This window comes from Musa acuminata, chromosome BXJ2-5, assembly GCF_036884655.1.
Source record: "Musa acuminata AAA Group cultivar baxijiao chromosome BXJ2-5, Cavendish_Baxijiao_AAA, whole genome shotgun sequence".
In the NCBI taxonomy this organism is placed as follows: Eukaryota; Viridiplantae; Streptophyta; class Magnoliopsida; order Zingiberales; family Musaceae; genus Musa; species Musa acuminata.
In genome coordinates this window covers 46,052,362-46,069,486 of record NC_088342.1, presented here as the reverse complement: position 1 = coordinate 46,069,486, position 17,125 = coordinate 46,052,362, and the positions used below count along the sequence as shown (strand labels likewise).

Genomic DNA, 17,125 nt, shown 5'->3' with positions numbered 1-17,125 from the left:
AATAATTTAAATTTTATTTTTGTGTGTGAACCATAAAAAATAAATATTATAATTCTATCTTTGTATATGAAAGTAAAATAAAAATTAAATTATTGGTTATCTTTTGGAGAGACATCATTTTCTCCTATATAAAGGGGGCTTCCCTTCCCTAGGAAAGGATTCCCCAAAGAGAGAGATCCTCTATTTTTTGTTACCAACTTTTATTCATATTTTAAAATCTTTGATATTAGAATTATAATTTGTATAATGCATAATAATATTTTAATTTTAAAATTTTATGATTAATAAATAACGATCATTGAAATGTGATGTTAGAATGATTAGTTAATTTAATAATAGTTTTAATTTATTTAATTAAACATATTTATGTTTTAAGAAATTATGTGTTAATTTTTATAGTTTAATTAGTTTTAAATTTGGAATTATGAATCTAAATTAGTTAATTTATGAAAAAGTGGATTTGAGGTTAATTGTTATTTTGTAATATGTTAAAATACTTCTAAAAATATTAGAATATAATTGAATAAGATGGGTCAAATTGGGGTCTGACCTGAGTTAAGTTGATTAGTTATACTAGCCCATATGGTTAGGTACGACCCAGCTCATGTGGTCAGGTGTGACTCGGCCTATGTGATAACGTACAACTCAACCCATGTGACCAGGTATGGTCCAGCATTAATCAACCCTTGTGGCCAAGCTCGACTCAGCTCATATAGTCAAGCACGGTTCAGCTCATGTGGCTAGTCACGACCCAGCCTATATGATCAAACATGACCCAACTCATGTGGCTAAGCATGACCCAACCCGCAAGCCAGGCGTGACCCAATTTAGTGGTAAGGCTCAACCCAACCTATAAGAAACTAGGCCCACCCAACTAGGCTACTAGTATCGGACACATCGTCGCCTTTCTATCCAGCTCATTGACCTCAACTTAATCTATTACATGGGATAGGTATGCTTGGCGCACATGACTCGTCCAAGGCTCAAGTGGGTCGGTTCGATCTAAACTAGCACTATCCAACATAGTCTAATTTTCTCTCCCTTTATTGGTTTGAGTTCGTTAGTTGACTAAATCAGACAGGTTTGATCGGTCCAAGCCGGTTCAGGGTGATTCCTGACCGATTCTATACGGATTTAAGGTTGGCTTTGTTAGGTCTTAATTGAATTGAATTTGGAAGTCGGTAGTTGGTTTGAACTTGTTAGTTGACTAAATTAGATATGTTTGATCGGTTCAATCCGGTTTAGGGTGATTCTGAACCAACTTTACCAGTTCAAGCCTACTTGACCTAATTGAAATCAATCAAATCTAAATTAGACCAACCTATGGTGATTTGAGATCGATTATATATGAATTTGAGATTGATTTCGTTAGGTTCTAATTGAATTATGTTTGGTTCAAGTCAATTAGGCTATTCCAATTAGGGTTCTAGTTGATTAAAAACTATTGAGAGATTGATGCCTCATGTTTTTATGATTTGATGATCTTTAAAGTTTTATCTAAAGATGTCATTTAAAAATAATTATTGGTTTTCTCTTATTTTTTAGATTAAATTAACGATATTAATGTGATTATTACCATGTAGTATATGCGACTATGCTGAGTGGTCTACATTGGAAGTGCAACCTGTGAAGGGAGCTACGGGTCCATCACAGTGCGAAGCCACCAATGTACATAGTCTGGTAGGTCATACATCAAGCATGTTCCTTTATAATATTTTATCATACTGCTTATTTGATACATGCATGAATGAATGGATAATGTGAATGAATAATCATAGTTGAATATGTATCCCTGCCGAGCAGTTACGACGATTCTCTTTGGGGATTAACAGGCCGTCAGACATGATAGTTAGACGATTCCTTCATCCATTGTTGGGAGGAACGTATCCCCACTAAGGCGGGTGAGGGATACCGCTCCATCTGTTGTTGGGAGTATGATATGGATTCTCTCCTTCCGTTGTTAAGAGAGTGCACCATCGAATGTGATGTACATCTTTGTTATCTGATTGTTATGTATGTCATCGAGATGTGTTGCATGTGATTAATGCATGATTTTGTTTACTACATAAGAATTATCATTGTTTTTCAAATATATGAGTTTCATAATGAATTGATATGTTATCATTTCATATTAAATTATTGATATTTGTATATGTTTCATGAATATTGAAGATTTTTTTTATGATTTTTCGGAGGTTCCTACCAATATGTATGGTTGCTGATATATTATTATCATATATTTATTTTCAGAGTAACCTACTACGTTATAATAGATTTGAGGTTTGGATGGAAGAGACTTTTTCGTCACTTATGATCCTACTAAGAAGATGTGATTTTTTTTTTTCAGTTAAAAAAATATACTAAAAAAATATTTAGTATTGTAAAAACAGGGATTTGAACTTAAAAGATTAAAAAAAGTGTTCTGTAAATTATGAATAATGAAATGATGATTTATTTTTTTTATAAATCTGGGATGTGACAACTATTCTGACAGATAATAATACAACTTTGTATTGCATAAGTGGGTGTTCTTATTGTTATTAATTTATATCAGATTATTTCTTGTAACCTTTGTCATTAAGCTAATTGCTTAGTCACACTCGCTCACACTGTAAACATTTACTTAATGCATGAGCATGATTCAAGTTCTCACAGCTTAGCTCACTCAGACAAGTAGAATACGAGTTTGACGAGAATTTGTCATGTGATCTCACATATAATCATTTTTTGGGCTTGTGGTTTTTCCTTGGGTCTATTGGTGTTTAAAACTTCTGTGTGGTCTTCAGCCTGCTACCCGAGGCTGGAGAACATTTGACTGAATGACTTTGAATCCTCGTATCCAAGAGGCACCTAAATAATAAATAACAATAACTGTTTCTGATTCTTCAAATTCAATCCTTTATTGCTTGCAAAATAATGGTGTTGCTACTGCTCTAGTTATCTGGTTCTGACTGAGTGGCTTATGAGATCCAAATGTTTCAAATAAAATCCAGCTGATTGACCTTTGCTTGTTGGTTAATTGAAGTCTCAGGCTGAAGAATTGGCCTCTCAATGGCTAGGGAAAATTCTTGTCTGTTAAAAATGTCCCGAGCTGCATTTTGCCCTTGCAAATGGCAATCTAATTAGGATGGGATAATGTACCCTGATATATAACATGATGTTGGATAGAATATCCAATCTTCATCTTGATTGGATAGCAATTTTAGTTTCTTACTGTTGTTTGTCCATTTTATTTCATATATGTTCATAACAAAGATAAAATACATGTGTTCCATAACAGATTAATGGCCCAACCATATGGATGAGAAACTACAGAGCTCTGATGGTAAGAGTAGCAATACTTATTGGTTAAGTTTCTGTTGGGTATCATAAGGATTCTAATGTTTTAAGGTAAAGCCAAGCCGTCACTAAGAGTTCTTCAGCAAAAATCTTCCTGGAGATGCCACTCTAGCTATGATAGCTTCAGTGTTTATCCTTTTATTCTGACAGTTGAAGTCCTTGCCTATGCAGTGGTTGTGCTTGTTTTCCACTTGTTACTGGTAATCTCACTATTCATTTCTATCATTTCCCTTTTCAACTGTTAGAGGGGAAGTCACTATCACATCTGTGCTCTGCATCAAGAATTTACTGGTGATCTGTCTAAGATGGTGATGTTGAAGAAAGGAGATAGGGTTTCATGAGCATACACACCAGACTGATATCCTTCATCAGAAGAAAAGGTAAAGAGTTGCTGGAAACCAAGCTGCAAGTATGAATTTAAAATCTTAATTCTTATTGTCTGCTTATCTTTTCCGAAAAAGAATATTGATATATAGAGTCATGGAATTTGCAGTGCAATTAGGCTTGGCTTAGTTCCTATCATGCAAGAGTTAGTATTTATTAATCTTGTTTTCTTTTTTACCTTTGATTAGGTAACTTACTTTGAGCTCTCACATGCTGATCCAAGATGATTATTTTGAGAAGGCTTTTACATATATATGTCCATGATATCTTGAAACTACAGGAAATTTTTACCTTATATGTCTTATTCAAGGCTCTTATATTTACCTTATATTTTGAGCAGGCTTTCACATTATTATTTTTATCTTATATTCTTGTAAGGTTGTGTACATTGATTCTCTCCATGACCCCACATCGGTAGGAGTCTCATGTATTGTGTACATCAATTTTTTTTTTCTAATATGTTATTCAAGTCCAGACTTGATGCCCACTTTGTTTTCTTCATCAACCATCTTGAGCATGAATCTTTCCTTAATTGTCATTAAATCAGAAAAATACAAATGATACGCTCATCCTTTTTCTTCTTTTCATCCTTCACCCTCATCCTGTCCAAGGCCACTTGGATAATGGATCCATCAGTCTGGACATCCATTCAAGAGGAATGCCCACTTGCACGGTTCAAGCAAAGCTTTTGATCCATGAAACCCATCATCTGGGAAATCTCCAGTACAACATCTCAAGCAGGCCTGCCAATTGACTCTGCTGGATGCCTTCTCCAAATTAATCTACGCCAAGACAGCCCTCTTCTCCCAGATCATAGAATGATGTATAGATCCTGAGCCACCATTAAATTGCCTAGGATAGATCTCTCAGGAAGAAATGCAAGTTTGCCTGGGGTTTATGTGATCCTTCACACACTTTCAGCTAGAACTATCTAAATAATGGCTGCAAGATTGTGAATTAGGCTTCTGTAATGACTAGTCATAATTGTGCCATTACATCCTGGCACTAGAGCTATATGAGCCACACTGAATCTTTTTAATCTGCTGCAGCATGAAAGGCTTAGCAAGTTCTAGCAAAGATATCTGGATGATGCTCAGGAAATTGTCTTCAATCTGTTGCTGACCCATAGGAAATGAACCCCAAATAATGTTGATCCCAGCAATCCAGTGACTGAAGTGTTATCATCTCCACATCTAAGCCATCTCAGCTGACCTCTTTCAACCCATAATGTGTCTTCCACATTGTGATGTAGACCTCAGATTCCTCTTATCTGTTTGCACTCTCTAACTCTTTCTTCGTCACAAAGGTCACCTCCAACTCCATCGGCTCATCTCGATGACAACCACATGACCTTTTCTGCATTCTTTGAAGACTGGAATTCCAGGTAATTAACTCAGACATCAACTATGGGACCTTACGAGTCCAAGAAAGTGTTCTTCTTTCATTCTGTAATTTCCACAAGCCAGTCATGTAGGCACAGGTTCCATGATTGCGTCCCAAGAACCATGATCAGGTCAGCTAAGCTGTGAGAATAAGTCTCTTTACCTCTCTACAGGAAAATAATAGGAAAAAAGAAATCTTCTGTCCAACCATTGTACAGTGACAGCTCCCGTCTAAGTATTTATTCTCCATAGCTCTCCCAGTTATATAACATGTCATCTGGAGAATGCTTAACACGTTTTCGGTCGGAAAATCTCACTCTTTCTAATAGTAGTTAGCATGTTTAATTAGTCTTAGGATTTTAGGCAAAATAATGAATCATGTGTTTATTGCTTAACTAAATTTAAGCTTGCCCATATTATATTTCTAAAGCATTCAAAACTTGCATATGTTCTGTTGTAGTTAATTTTTATTGGTTGACTGGTAGAGTACAGTTTTAGACACTTATATACGGTGACAATATCATTGAATGAATATTAATTGGAAGGCTAAATACTAAAAATCTTAATATTTGAAGGAATGCATATAATATTTCTGAACTTTTCGATTCATGATTAATCTTTATGATGCCTTATCAGACTAATTTCAACAGGTTATACTTCTGCAAATGGCTGAGCAAACTCCAAGCTGAACACTGAATCTGGACAGCTTCACTTGATTGGACGATCTCTTGACCAGTACCAAAAGTTGTTCTTGGTTGAAGTAAATTGCTTTGACTGAGACCGAGACGCTCGTACTCACTGTGCCAGATTCCTTCCACGTCCGCACACTGCTGCAAATGGACGCTCTGACATGAAAGCCATGATGTGACTTCAGGTAACCAGATTCAATGTCTCGAGTCCCCACTGGGCCACCCTCTCCACAGAGCAATCACTGCACTGCCACCATTGCACCTCAGACCATAAACGTGCCAGTATGATTTGTTATCCTTTCATCCGTCTCGCAGACTGAGCTTGTGGCGTCAGTGGTGAGGTCAGTGGTAGTCCCTGCACTCCATGGTTTTCGTTTTCCTTGCTAAAGAAAGCCATCGTGATTCTTATCTGCAATAGTTTTCTTCTGGTGGACAGGACATTATGTGAAGGAAAAGAAGTGTGGAAACGACAGCCATCCCTGCCACCACCACCCACCAGCAGGTGCATACTTTAACCAGATCTAACATGTGATCCTTGTGCATGTTGTTGAGGCATTTAATGGTGTGGATGAAGGCAAGGGTATAGCTCCTCTATATAGAGCCTCCCCCCACCCCTGCTGGCTCTCAACACTCACACCACTAGTGGCTCAACTCAACTGAGAAAAGAGAGAAAAAACAAAGAGGAGGAAGATGGAAGGAAGAAGGAACAGAGGAGTGATGCTAAATGGAGGGAGGAGCTACTACAGCAGCCGTCGGCCGATCCCGAGACGGGGCAAGGTGAAGGCCTCCATCGCCATCGGCCTCGCCCAGTCCCTCGCAGCTCTCTTCTCCCTCGCTGTTGGCCGCCTCGCCTAGATCAAATCATGGCATGGCTACTCATGCTTGATGATACACCCTGGGGCTCAAAACATCCTTCTTTTGTTCTCCCGTCCTCTTTGTAGTCAGCTCCCCAAACCCAGATTTTTGTTTGGGTGTCATGTAAATTAACCTTGTGAATACAATGAGAATCAAGTTTTGTCCATCACTTTGGCATCCACCAAATTGTGATCTGTTGTTCCTTTGTGGAAGGTATAAAGTTATCCCAGAGCAAATTGTGATCATGTATGCTGGCTTTTCCTTCTTGTGGGTATAAAGATTTCCTTCTGTATGGTGCAGAACTTGAGACTATTTCTGACTGACTTGATTAGTATAATTTGAGGATTAAAACAAGCCTAAGAATACATGACTTAATTTGGTAATCTAGCTTGGCTTATCTATTATCTTGGCTCAAGTTTAAGCAATAAAAATTGGTATTGAGACTGATGAGATCCACCAGTAAGATTTGCAACACTTGGTCATATAGCTTTTAGATGTCATAAACATGGATGATATGGGAAACACAATGAAAAGGAAAAAAAAACAAGACTTCCTTTTAGTAGCAAGAAAAAGCTTGATCTTAATAGTTTTCTTAGCCAAAAAAAAATATTATTTTATTTCTCTTGATTTGACAAGCATTGTGGTCTTTCTTTCTCACCTTAGTTGATCATCTTTAAAGTGATGTGGGATCCCCCTTAGATAAAAATGAAGTAAAAAATTAAATTATAAAAGTACTTGGAACATTTCTGTCACCTGCTTTGGCTTACCATTTTAAGATTTATTTATTTATTTAATGAGAGCACAGTGATAAGTTATGGTGAAAATTCTTTATTTCGTAATTAAAACACAAAAAAGAAATCTAATCTTCTCCTCCTCTTCTTGAATATTGTATTGTAGGTAATGTGAACCAAATCTTTATTAAATCTTGAGGTGATAGGATTGATGGTCTCTCTCTTTCCAATTAGATTCCCACTAATCCAAAGACAAGTAGACAATGACACCCCATGAAGCTTGGCTTGTAGTGGCGGCAACCAGACAAAGGAGATCTAACTTTAAAGATTGGGAGATGCATGTCTTCTCCACCAAGTCTTAGATTCTCTAAATCTCACTCCCATCATCTGCACCAACTTTGACCCTTTGAGTACACGTACTCCCTGCAAAGTATTCCTTACGGTTGATGCGTCTCTTTCAGTCAGTCGTTTTCAATCGTCCATCTGAGCTTGAAGATTCGTGCCGATCTGATTATTTTGATAGTATAATAAAGTTATTTTCCTAAATGCTAACAACGAGGTCTGGGTGGTGTAGTTGGTTATCACGCTAGTCTCACACACTAGAGGTCCCCGGTTCGAACCCGGGCTCAGACACAATTAATATTTCTTCTTTTTTTACTCCCCCTTCCTTCATCATTCTGGAACCTTCTTCTACCCTTCCCTGTAGTAGTAAGTAGTAGTATGCTGCACCTGCCATTCTTCAGTCTCATACCTTCCATGTGTGTTTCACATGCCCAATCTTGAGTGACAAACAAGAGGATTGAATTGCAATATCCATGACATCATCAAATCAATTCTCTCTCTCTTGACAACATCAATATCAATGACATTCTTCATTCCTAAACCTTCCCTGTTGTGGTAGTATATTTCACATGCCAGCCTTCATTCCATGTGTGTTTTACATGCCCAATCTTGAGTGACAAACAAGAGAATGAAATTGCAACATCAAATAAAATGTCTCCAAAGAATATGTCAGGTAGTCTGGTTGATGTCTACTTATCTCAACCCAAAACCTTTACAATTGTAGACATAATAAATTGTTGGCAAAACACACACACACATACACACACAATTAGCTAGTAAAACACTCTGCTGGATTCGTTCGAGCCATGTTGACGAGCAGAGAGTGAATGTTCTCTGTTAGCTCTCATACTTGCGTTTCAAATACGCGAGCAAGGTCTTGGACAACCTCTGACATTGGTGGCCTGTACTCTGGCTCTTGCTGCAAAGCAGAATAGAAGTTCAGACATCGATGCATGATACTCGATTGTTTTGCAAACAAGCAAGCAGAACTAAGTTTATGTTGACCATGGTGTCCGCCTAGGGATGTAAACAAGTAGAGTTATTGTGTCTGGACTTTAATCTTGGTTCCCAGAACTTGGCGTTAGCTAATCTATGCAGTCTACTACCTTGCCAAATTTCCTAAATGCTAAATCTCATATGTATCATGAACAGTAAACTTCCCATACTACACAATCTAATTGATGACCACTGGATAAATAGTTGTTCTCCAAATGTTGTTTCTCTTGTAGTAGTAGGTCACATAATCATGAAAAGGAATCTTACCTGTGTACAACGGCTAATAATGTCTGCAAATCTTGAGAGTGATCTTACAGGAAATTGTCCAATGGAAGGATCCATCATTCTTCTCAGTGCATCAATATCATGAAGCTGTGAGCTAGCCCACCGCACAAGATGTTGCTCCGCTCGAGGAAGTGAGCTTCACCAGACAAAAATTTAAGAATGCATGGCTTTCTAACAAATTCACAATAGCAACACAATCTATATCTAGTGATAGTTATTGATGACTAAAGCATACCTGTCAAAGGGCTTGCGCCCAGTAAGGAGTTCTAACATAACAATTCCAAAGCTGTGGACATCACTTTTCTCACTATAATAGCCCGAGTCACTGACTTCTGGAGCATCGTAACAGAATAAAGAGGTTTCTCTGCCTGACAACTGAAAGAAAGAAAAAATTTGACTTTCATAAACAACTCAAACACCGCTAGTTGCATGTTGTTTTAAGAAAAAGCAAATCGTTCAAAAGTTTGGATATTATCTTTATCTCAGGAATCTGGACATCTACAAAAATTTTACTCAGTACATCAGAAATATTGTTCAATGACCAAACTCTTCTTTGTAGCTATTTTGCTCTTAATTTTTCTAAGTCAATAAACAAAGCTCCATTTGTCTATTCTTTCGGTATCAAGTGTAACCATAATTGCTGACATTTGATCAAATTAATCTCATTGTATCTTTCATTAGAATTTGTTAAAATCACAGGATGTGAAATAACTGGACTGTGGTGTAGATTGCCATATTCAAAAACCACAGAGCTCTACATATCAATAATACAATTTTTTTCATGCTTCCTCATTCTTATTTACTCGATATAATAAAAATCCTCAGCTTGGATTTTAGATAATCACGAATAAATGGAAAACAAGTGGTTGAGATTATTTGATTTTGCTTATGGACAAGGCTACAAAGAAACAAGGGTGCTTCATGCGTCTATTATGCACCAATGTTTTGACAAGGACACAGGCTGAACATTTAATATCACATATATGAATTACTTTGTCAGGTTCCACCTAGCAGACAACCATACAGATGTCGGCTCCAGAGTCTGTGTCGGGTGATCAGCTAGCTACCTTAGTGTTAAGAGTTCAAAGGAACTACTTGGTGGCTGAACTGTTCTCCTGTTATCAGAAATGAGATCTCATATTCAATGAGGCAGTGCCGTCATGTAAGAAACTGTACAAGCTGTCAAGGTCAGAATATTGCTCACCTGAGTAACAAAATCCAATGGTAGTAGTGAATTTAGGCCACATTCAGAAACCTGGACTGCTAGATCATCATTAATGAGGATGTTTCTTGGCTCAAATCTTTGATGCACAATAGGTGGTTGGCAACCCTCATGGAGATACCTTGAGAACAGAATCAAATATGGCTCTATGTTGTCATTTACTTAAAACAAACTAAAAATAAAGTCAACTTACCCAAGAGCTTTTGCAGCTTCCAGTGCTATCTGGATCCGAGCATTCCATGGTAGTTTTCTCTTGAGATCACAGTCATTGTGGAGTATATCATATAGGCTTGTGTTACTGAAGTAATTATAAATGAGTAACTGTTGGCCAAAGTCCATACAGTAACCAACAAGCTCAACGATATTTGGATGTCGAATCTCTGAGATGCTCTTAATTAACTTCAAAAATTCATTGACTGGAAGATTTGAATTCTTATTGTCAAGCTTCAAAACTGCAAATAGCTGTACATAAGATAACTGATTAGATGTGCACCACAACATGACAATTGTATCAACGATACACTGCATGTGCATATGCTAATGCACAAACTTGAAGAAGCTTCTCTGTTGTCATAACCCTAAGGTTATGGCTAGCACATTCCAGTTTCAATAAGAGGAATATGGCTTGTCAAAAGAGATGCATAGTCAAAGACTCGAAACACATGTATAAGTTTAAGATCTAAAAAAGACAAAGGCAAAGAAATTCCTAGTCAATAAAATTACAGTATGAGCAATACAAAACCAGGTCTATGACACATTTAAATAAAAACTAAGAACTAAGAAAGCCAACTTAATCCATTATCCTTCAGAGACAGATTACAAAGAAGCATAAAAAATCCAGCCAAAAAAGAACTTGATATTTTGGACATCCATATTAAAGAGAATAAACAGGTAAAGGCATTCGAAAGTTTATAGTTCGAAATTAATATCAAGAATTGATTCATGTATGGTCAGCAAGTTAACCATCCAAAAGATTTAATAAGGAAGAGTGCAAGCCAGAGTGAAGCCAAAAGATAATACCTTGCCCTGTGGGAATTCTGCTAGATATACTTGGCCAAATCTACCATCTCGAATCAAGTTCTCCTCACTAAAACTGTTTGTGAATTGTTGAAGTGAAGAAACAGAAAAAGAAGCTAGAGAAGTTGGAGGATTCAGAATTACAGTCGGATTCCTTTCATCTGTAACAATGGGTTTCACAGTGTTTTTTTCGACAAGTGGTGGCATCAGAGGTGCCCTAGTCCCTTGAATATTAAAACTGCAATCCTTCCTTTTAGTTGGCTCTCCAAGAACTGCTGACAGGAGTACCAATGTAAATTATATCAAAACCAGGAGCTGCTGCATGTGATAAAACATAGTTTATCAAAGAAAAAGCATAATTATTTACCTTCTCCTCCTCTATGGAGTCTGTTAAAATCAGTACTTATCTGAGGCTCCTCTGGTCTTCCATGTCTCCTGATATCCTGCTGTTTATGATCTTCTTCATTGTTCCGTTTATTTTGTTGCCACTTTGATATACAAAGTATTACCACTAGTACTAAAATGATTAGCATAATCACACCAGCACCCACGCATCCAACAACTTTTACTATTGAAATTTTGTTATTATCCAAAGATAGGCCATCATTCTGAGTAGGACCTTCGGAAGAGTTGGCAGGCATGATTACAGGAGCAGGTGCTTGATAAAAAGGCAATGTCGTTGGTGGGGTTGGAAGTGGTGAAGGAGCAATACTGGTATTGAATGGATTACCATCCTTCCTGCAGTAAGGATCCAATAGTAAGTTGAGCATTTACAGACACAAAAGCACCATTGCACATTTGCATTTCAATTCCTTAGGCAAAAGGAAAGGGTTCAACTATTGAAAAGAAAGGGTGAAATGATAGCTAAAGACCACAGACAAAGTAATGTAGGCCTTGTGCCTTTGCTTTCCAACAAGAAATAATATTCAGTCCGCAAGTAAAGTAAGTTGTCAATAGGCACTTACTTGAAATTAGGAATATTAAAAAGATTTGTTGGGATTGGTCCTGAGAACATATTATTTTCTACATTCCTGCTCAACATAAAGTAAAAGAATCACAGTAAGAGAGATTTATAGCAAATAATGACATAACTCAAAACTTTCATTTACAGTGCGATGAGTCATGTAAGACTTAGGCTTTAAAAGAAATATCATGAAAGATACTCAAGTTGCGACAGAAGGTGTGGAGGACAACTGATGCCTTATGCCTCTTAAGAAAGCTTTACATATGAAGTTGTAACCTTCTTAAGGTTAAGATAGGCAAATAGATGGCACAAACCTAGGTTTCTTTGATCAATTTAAACTAAGACAACATGGAAGCAGTTTAAGATACTATTCTTGGTACAATATATGGGAAGACAAATGTTACTTACATCTCATGGAAAATTGTGCTTCTTGTTACTGTCTGTTATGATGCTCCAGGTACAAACCTATAAAACCCGGTTTAGTCTCACATTAGAAGTGGGCAAGAACATGGATTGACTTATTCAGGTCTAATGGATCTACTACCATTAACCTGAGTTTAAGCATTTTGGACTATTGGTTTGGGATCAATAGGTTAATAAGTCAATTATCCAATCAGGTTGGGTCTTAACAAATGATATAAGAGCCAAGCTAATATTAGGCAGAATGAAAGGCAGTGGGCGAGTTCTCCAATCAGGTTGGGCTGTGACAACCACTATGCAATATCATCAGCTATATCACTAGTTAGTGGCCATTATCAAATCCATATGTTTTCAGCATCATCCAAGCCTTTTTTTACTCATCAACTGGGTTTGTCAGAACTCAAAATTAAAAAAAAAAAAACTGCTAGAATATTTGACAAAGTTTTACAACCAGAAGCTTGCTCCTCTGAAATCAAAACTTGAAAAATACTTCCCTGTTCCCAACTACAGAAAATCTTAGTAGCAGAGGGAATCGCTAGAAAACTTCAAAATGCCGGCTTCTAATTTAAACCAATGTTATTTACGGTAAACCCTCCATGCTTCCCCTATGCTTAAGAAGAGTGGGAGGGGAGAAATGACAAGCTTTCCCATAGAAATTAACATTAATCTCCAAGCTACAATGAGAGCAACAAGTTACTGGAGCAACCCTCGAGATATTTTCCCTATAAGATATCCAAGGACATTAGAGTGGTGACAAGAAGTGTGGCCATTCTTAACTAAATCTCGCTCAGGTAAAACTGGCAACTAGAGCAACCAAACCTTGAATTGATAATTAAGCTCTAGCTTTTTATTCCTATCAGTGTCTATCCAGGTTCCGCTACATGCATAGATGATGATGCACAAATTTGCCACTAGCTTGCATCATGAGGATCGCAAGGTATTGTCCTTTTTAACCAACATCGAACATAGTTTGTCCTCTGGGGCCCATCCCAAAAGGCAACTCAAGGAGAGGCGTCATCAACTCTTATAGAGCTCTTGTCTTCTGAACGCTTAACCAACACTGGATTAATCTATCACCGGCTCAAGCTAGGGGACCATGAGAAATTGTCCATTTTGGGCTACAACCCACATAAAATGGTCTTCTAGGATCCACCTTCAAAGGCTTCCTTGAATAGAGGAGTTGTCAGCTTTTATAAGGGTTTGGCTCCCCAACTCCTAAACAAGATGGGACTATATGGTATGACAACGCCTAACTAACTAGCATGTCAGGAGGATAGCATTGCATCATCTCATAAAGCAACCGAAGTATATTAAGGGGATCTCTCAAAAGGCTAGGCTTGTCATCCAAACATGTGGCAAAAATTTAATGCCAGCCCCTCTAACAGCACGAAGGGGTTCATTGTTCTACTCAGTCGATCATTAATAGGGGTTTAGCCTGGTCATTATAAGCCTAATTGGTGACGTTTAAGAGTCATTATATAGATCTCTTAATCATCACATGCTCATTGAATCTGCTGACTTCCATACAGTCAAATAAGGTATAAAAAAGAGGGACTTCAAGTAAAGCCTGAACTTGTTGCGTGTAGCCCTCATCAACTACTAACGCACTTCATGTCGTTGTTCCCACCCTTGCTAAAATTATAATTCCATCAGAGGACCCACCAAACCCATTCCCAGTGCGTCCTTTGTTTCCTTGCAGGTTGGAGCTCTAAGCTGTTGGATAACTACCTAGGTAAAGGCCATGTTGGATCCAACATCTCACATGAATTGGATGATCAAAATGAACTTCATCAATAAATAATATAATTTCTTTTCTATTTTTTACTTGAATATATATATCCACATGTTTTTTTTACTTTCTCATTATCAATTCTCATATGACATGGAAAATTAAAGAGAGGTGCATGAAGAAAGTACAAATCTTGTAGAGGAAGATCTTGCAAGACATCAAGGGTGCCAGATAGTTGATTATTCTGGATGTGCCTGCACCACAGAAGAAACAAACATGTAAATAAAAGATCTTAAAGGAAGATGCAGAATAAACATTAACAAAAGAGAAAACATACAATGTAGTGAGAGAGGACAAACTCTCCATAGATGGCGGAAGTTTGCCAGTCAAATTGTTATAAGAGAGATCCCTGTATCGGCAGAAGGGTAAGAATATGAGTGTCCAGATGGTACAAAATAATTTACACCGAAGTGATGGGTTCCTACAAGTTTATGAGTCCAGTGAGAGTCTGGAAAGCATCAGGCAATTCCCCGGACAAGAGATTGTTATTCAGTGACCTGCAGAAACAAATGGAAGAATTAATAATCATACCAACAATACTCCTCACCAAATGCTTGACTACATATAAAAACATTGGATGAACTCACATGTCCGATAAAAGTGTCAGTTCAGATAGTGAGCCCGGGATGCTTCCTTTTAACTGATTGTCTGAAAGAAAACTGTCACAAGCAAATAAAGCCATGAAAGATACTTCTAGACAATCATTACCGTAAAATAACAAACCACTTGAGAAAGAAAATACAAAAGGCTAGGAGATTAACAACATACAACTTCCTTATCGTAATAGGTAAGCCCTCTGGTATACTGCCACCAATTTGGTTATTGCTCAGGTCCCTAGAATAATACAGTCAAAACACATCAAATGGTCAGCCATTGACCAGCAGGATAATTATGCTTAACAACGTGAACAGTATCAAATATTACTATTGCAAAAAGGGAAAAGAAAAGCAATATCAGAATCTTGTCATTATGACAACAAATCAAGGGAAACACTTTCAGTGTCAATACTTACATTGTTATCAACGAAGTAAAATTTGCTAACTGATCACCCAATTCTCCTCCCAAATTTGCGCCATTGAGTATTCTATCAGAGAAGAAATCTATTAGACGAGGGGAACAGAACAGATAGAAAGAAGAAATATTCTTGGGAGCTTTTGGAACTTCACATTGCCGTTATGTTTGAGTTGACGCACTCAACTCCTTGCCAGCCATCATTGCAGGGGTCTCCCCCAAGTGAAGTCCATTCAGGAAGCGGAGGGAGGCCCAGCGCAACATAAAGGTAATTTATGGCATAAACTGGAAGGAGACTTGCTCAGATAACCTCCCCAGAGTTGCAGAATTGGCATTTGCATGATAAGTGTTCGAAGCTTACCATCTTGTTCATATGTGTAACCATGGGAAAATGGTACGTAAAACAGCACAGTCAGAACCAGAGTAAAACAAGGGAACAACCTCAACTCCAAAATTCCCATTAGATTCTTTTCACCAAAATTGCATGTTCTGCACTCCAACATCAAAGACAAAGAACTTGAATCAGATGAGATATAAAAAAGACAGCTTTACATTCTAAAACTGAAAGAACTCGCAGAAAATTCTTGGAAAAGATCAACAAAACATATATCCAGTCAAATCTCACTCCTAAAATCTGAAAAGGATTTACAAAATCCTTTTCTTGGCCACTCATCCGCGAACATTTCCTTAAGACACCGAAGCTTCTCCCCTAAAGACCGCAATTACAACCTTCTTATCAAAAAAACAGGAATCCGATCCTACTGTATACACGTGAGAGGCATCAACTGCCCAAGAATCCAAGAAAGGGGGGAAAAAAGCGTATCTTGCAGGAGTTTAAGCCAGAGCAGAGTGTGAGAAACCCATAAAACCCCCTTAAACAGCTCGAGAAAATGTTACAGAAGAAGCAAAAGAACAAGAAGATGAGACAAAGGAAAGCACCGGTTGGAGAGAAGGGGAGACACCGACCTGGTTAGAATCCCCAGCGGAAATGTTGGCGCAACGCTTGAGACGAAGCTGCTGATGAGCACAATAGTACTGGGCGAGTGCTTATAAAGGGCAAAAGACGACAGCGAAGAAAGAGAAGGGAAGAGTAAAGGAAGAGGAGGAGCGTGAAAGAGAGAGAGAGAGAGAGAGGCTATGCTTTGGTAGTTTGAAGGCTTCTTTTTCTTCTTTGCTTTGCTGCTTCCTTTTCTTTCTATGCTTTGTTTACCACTGTGGATGGATGATGCAGGCGGGTAAATCTGTGGGTTCGATTCCACGTGTGGAGCCAGGTCGGCGAGACTGTGGGCCCCGCTGAGACGCTGGGTTCACTGAAGGCGACGGGTACGACGCTGAGTCGTCATTAGATTCGGCGCGTAGCCATCCGAACGCATCTTAGTCGTACACGTTTTGCTTTCACAGTCGTAGACGGCACATCATCTGTGTCTCCCATATGATTTCTATGTGGAGATATATATGTTTAGCATATCGGACAATAGGAAATAGCATCAAGAGATGATAGGAAATAAGGTTATTTTGTAAGATAAAAAATTCTATAATAGAAAGAAATGAACTAATATTTGAGTGAATTCTCAAAAAAATATAGATTTTTTTAGAGAAGTGATCCCCATATCCAAAAGCTTTTTTTTTTATTTTTCTATTAATCGATCCATCGGGTGAATTATAATATTTTTTCATATTATATTACAATATTTTTAGT

General features: G+C 37.7%; 1 protein-coding gene and 1 non-coding gene across 4 annotated transcripts; one reads left to right on the top strand and one right to left on the bottom strand.

Annotated features, from left to right (window-relative positions):
- Positions 1–7,939: 7,939 nt before the first annotated feature.
- TRNAV-CAC (transfer RNA valine (anticodon CAC)) lies at positions 7,940–8,013 on the top strand. Its single transcript has one exon. It is a non-coding gene; the product is annotated as a tRNA-Val (tRNA).
- A 318-nt stretch (positions 8,014–8,331) lies between these two features.
- LOC135613042 (protein STRUBBELIG-RECEPTOR FAMILY 3-like) lies at positions 8,332–16,547 on the bottom strand. 3 transcript variants are annotated; one of them, XM_065109971.1, is made up of 17 exons: positions 16,393–16,547; positions 15,788–15,915; positions 15,582–15,711; positions 15,428–15,499; positions 15,184–15,249; positions 15,003–15,074; positions 14,841–14,912; positions 14,693–14,764; positions 14,544–14,609; positions 12,208–12,273; positions 11,610–11,980; positions 11,246–11,517; positions 10,419–10,687; positions 10,208–10,346; positions 9,239–9,378; positions 8,986–9,139; positions 8,332–8,641 (listed from the first exon to the last, which is right to left on the bottom strand). In XM_065109971.1, the coding sequence occupies exons 2-17, from the start codon at positions 15,885–15,887 to the stop codon at positions 8,567–8,569; spliced, it is 2,136 nt and encodes a 711-aa protein (XP_064966043.1). In that variant the 5' UTR covers positions 15,888–15,915; positions 16,393–16,547; the 3' UTR covers positions 8,332–8,566. The 3 variants fall into 3 exon arrangements, with proteins under 3 accessions (XP_064966043.1, XP_064966044.1, XP_064966045.1); XM_065109972.1 differs by having other exon boundaries at positions 11,246–11,514; XM_065109973.1 differs by lacking the exons at positions 8,332–8,641; positions 8,986–9,139; positions 9,239–9,378 and adding an exon at positions 9,856–10,118 and having other exon boundaries at positions 16,393–16,525.
- Positions 16,548–17,125: the final 578 nt, after the last annotated feature.

Bases quoted from the DNA above. Each gene is read 5' to 3' on its own strand.
- LOC135613042 (XM_065109971.1), bottom strand. From the start codon at position 15,887: ATGGGAATTTTGGAGTTGAGGTTGTTCCCTTGTTTTACTCTGGTTCTG. The intron at 15,712-15,787 runs GTAAGCTTCGAA...GTCTCCTTCCAG, and splicing joins TTACACATATGAACAAGATG to TTTATGCCATAAATTACCTT. The intron at 12,274-14,543 runs GTACTTTCTTCA...TATGTTGAGCAG, and splicing joins GATCTTCCTCTACAAGATTT to GAATGTAGAAAATAATATGT.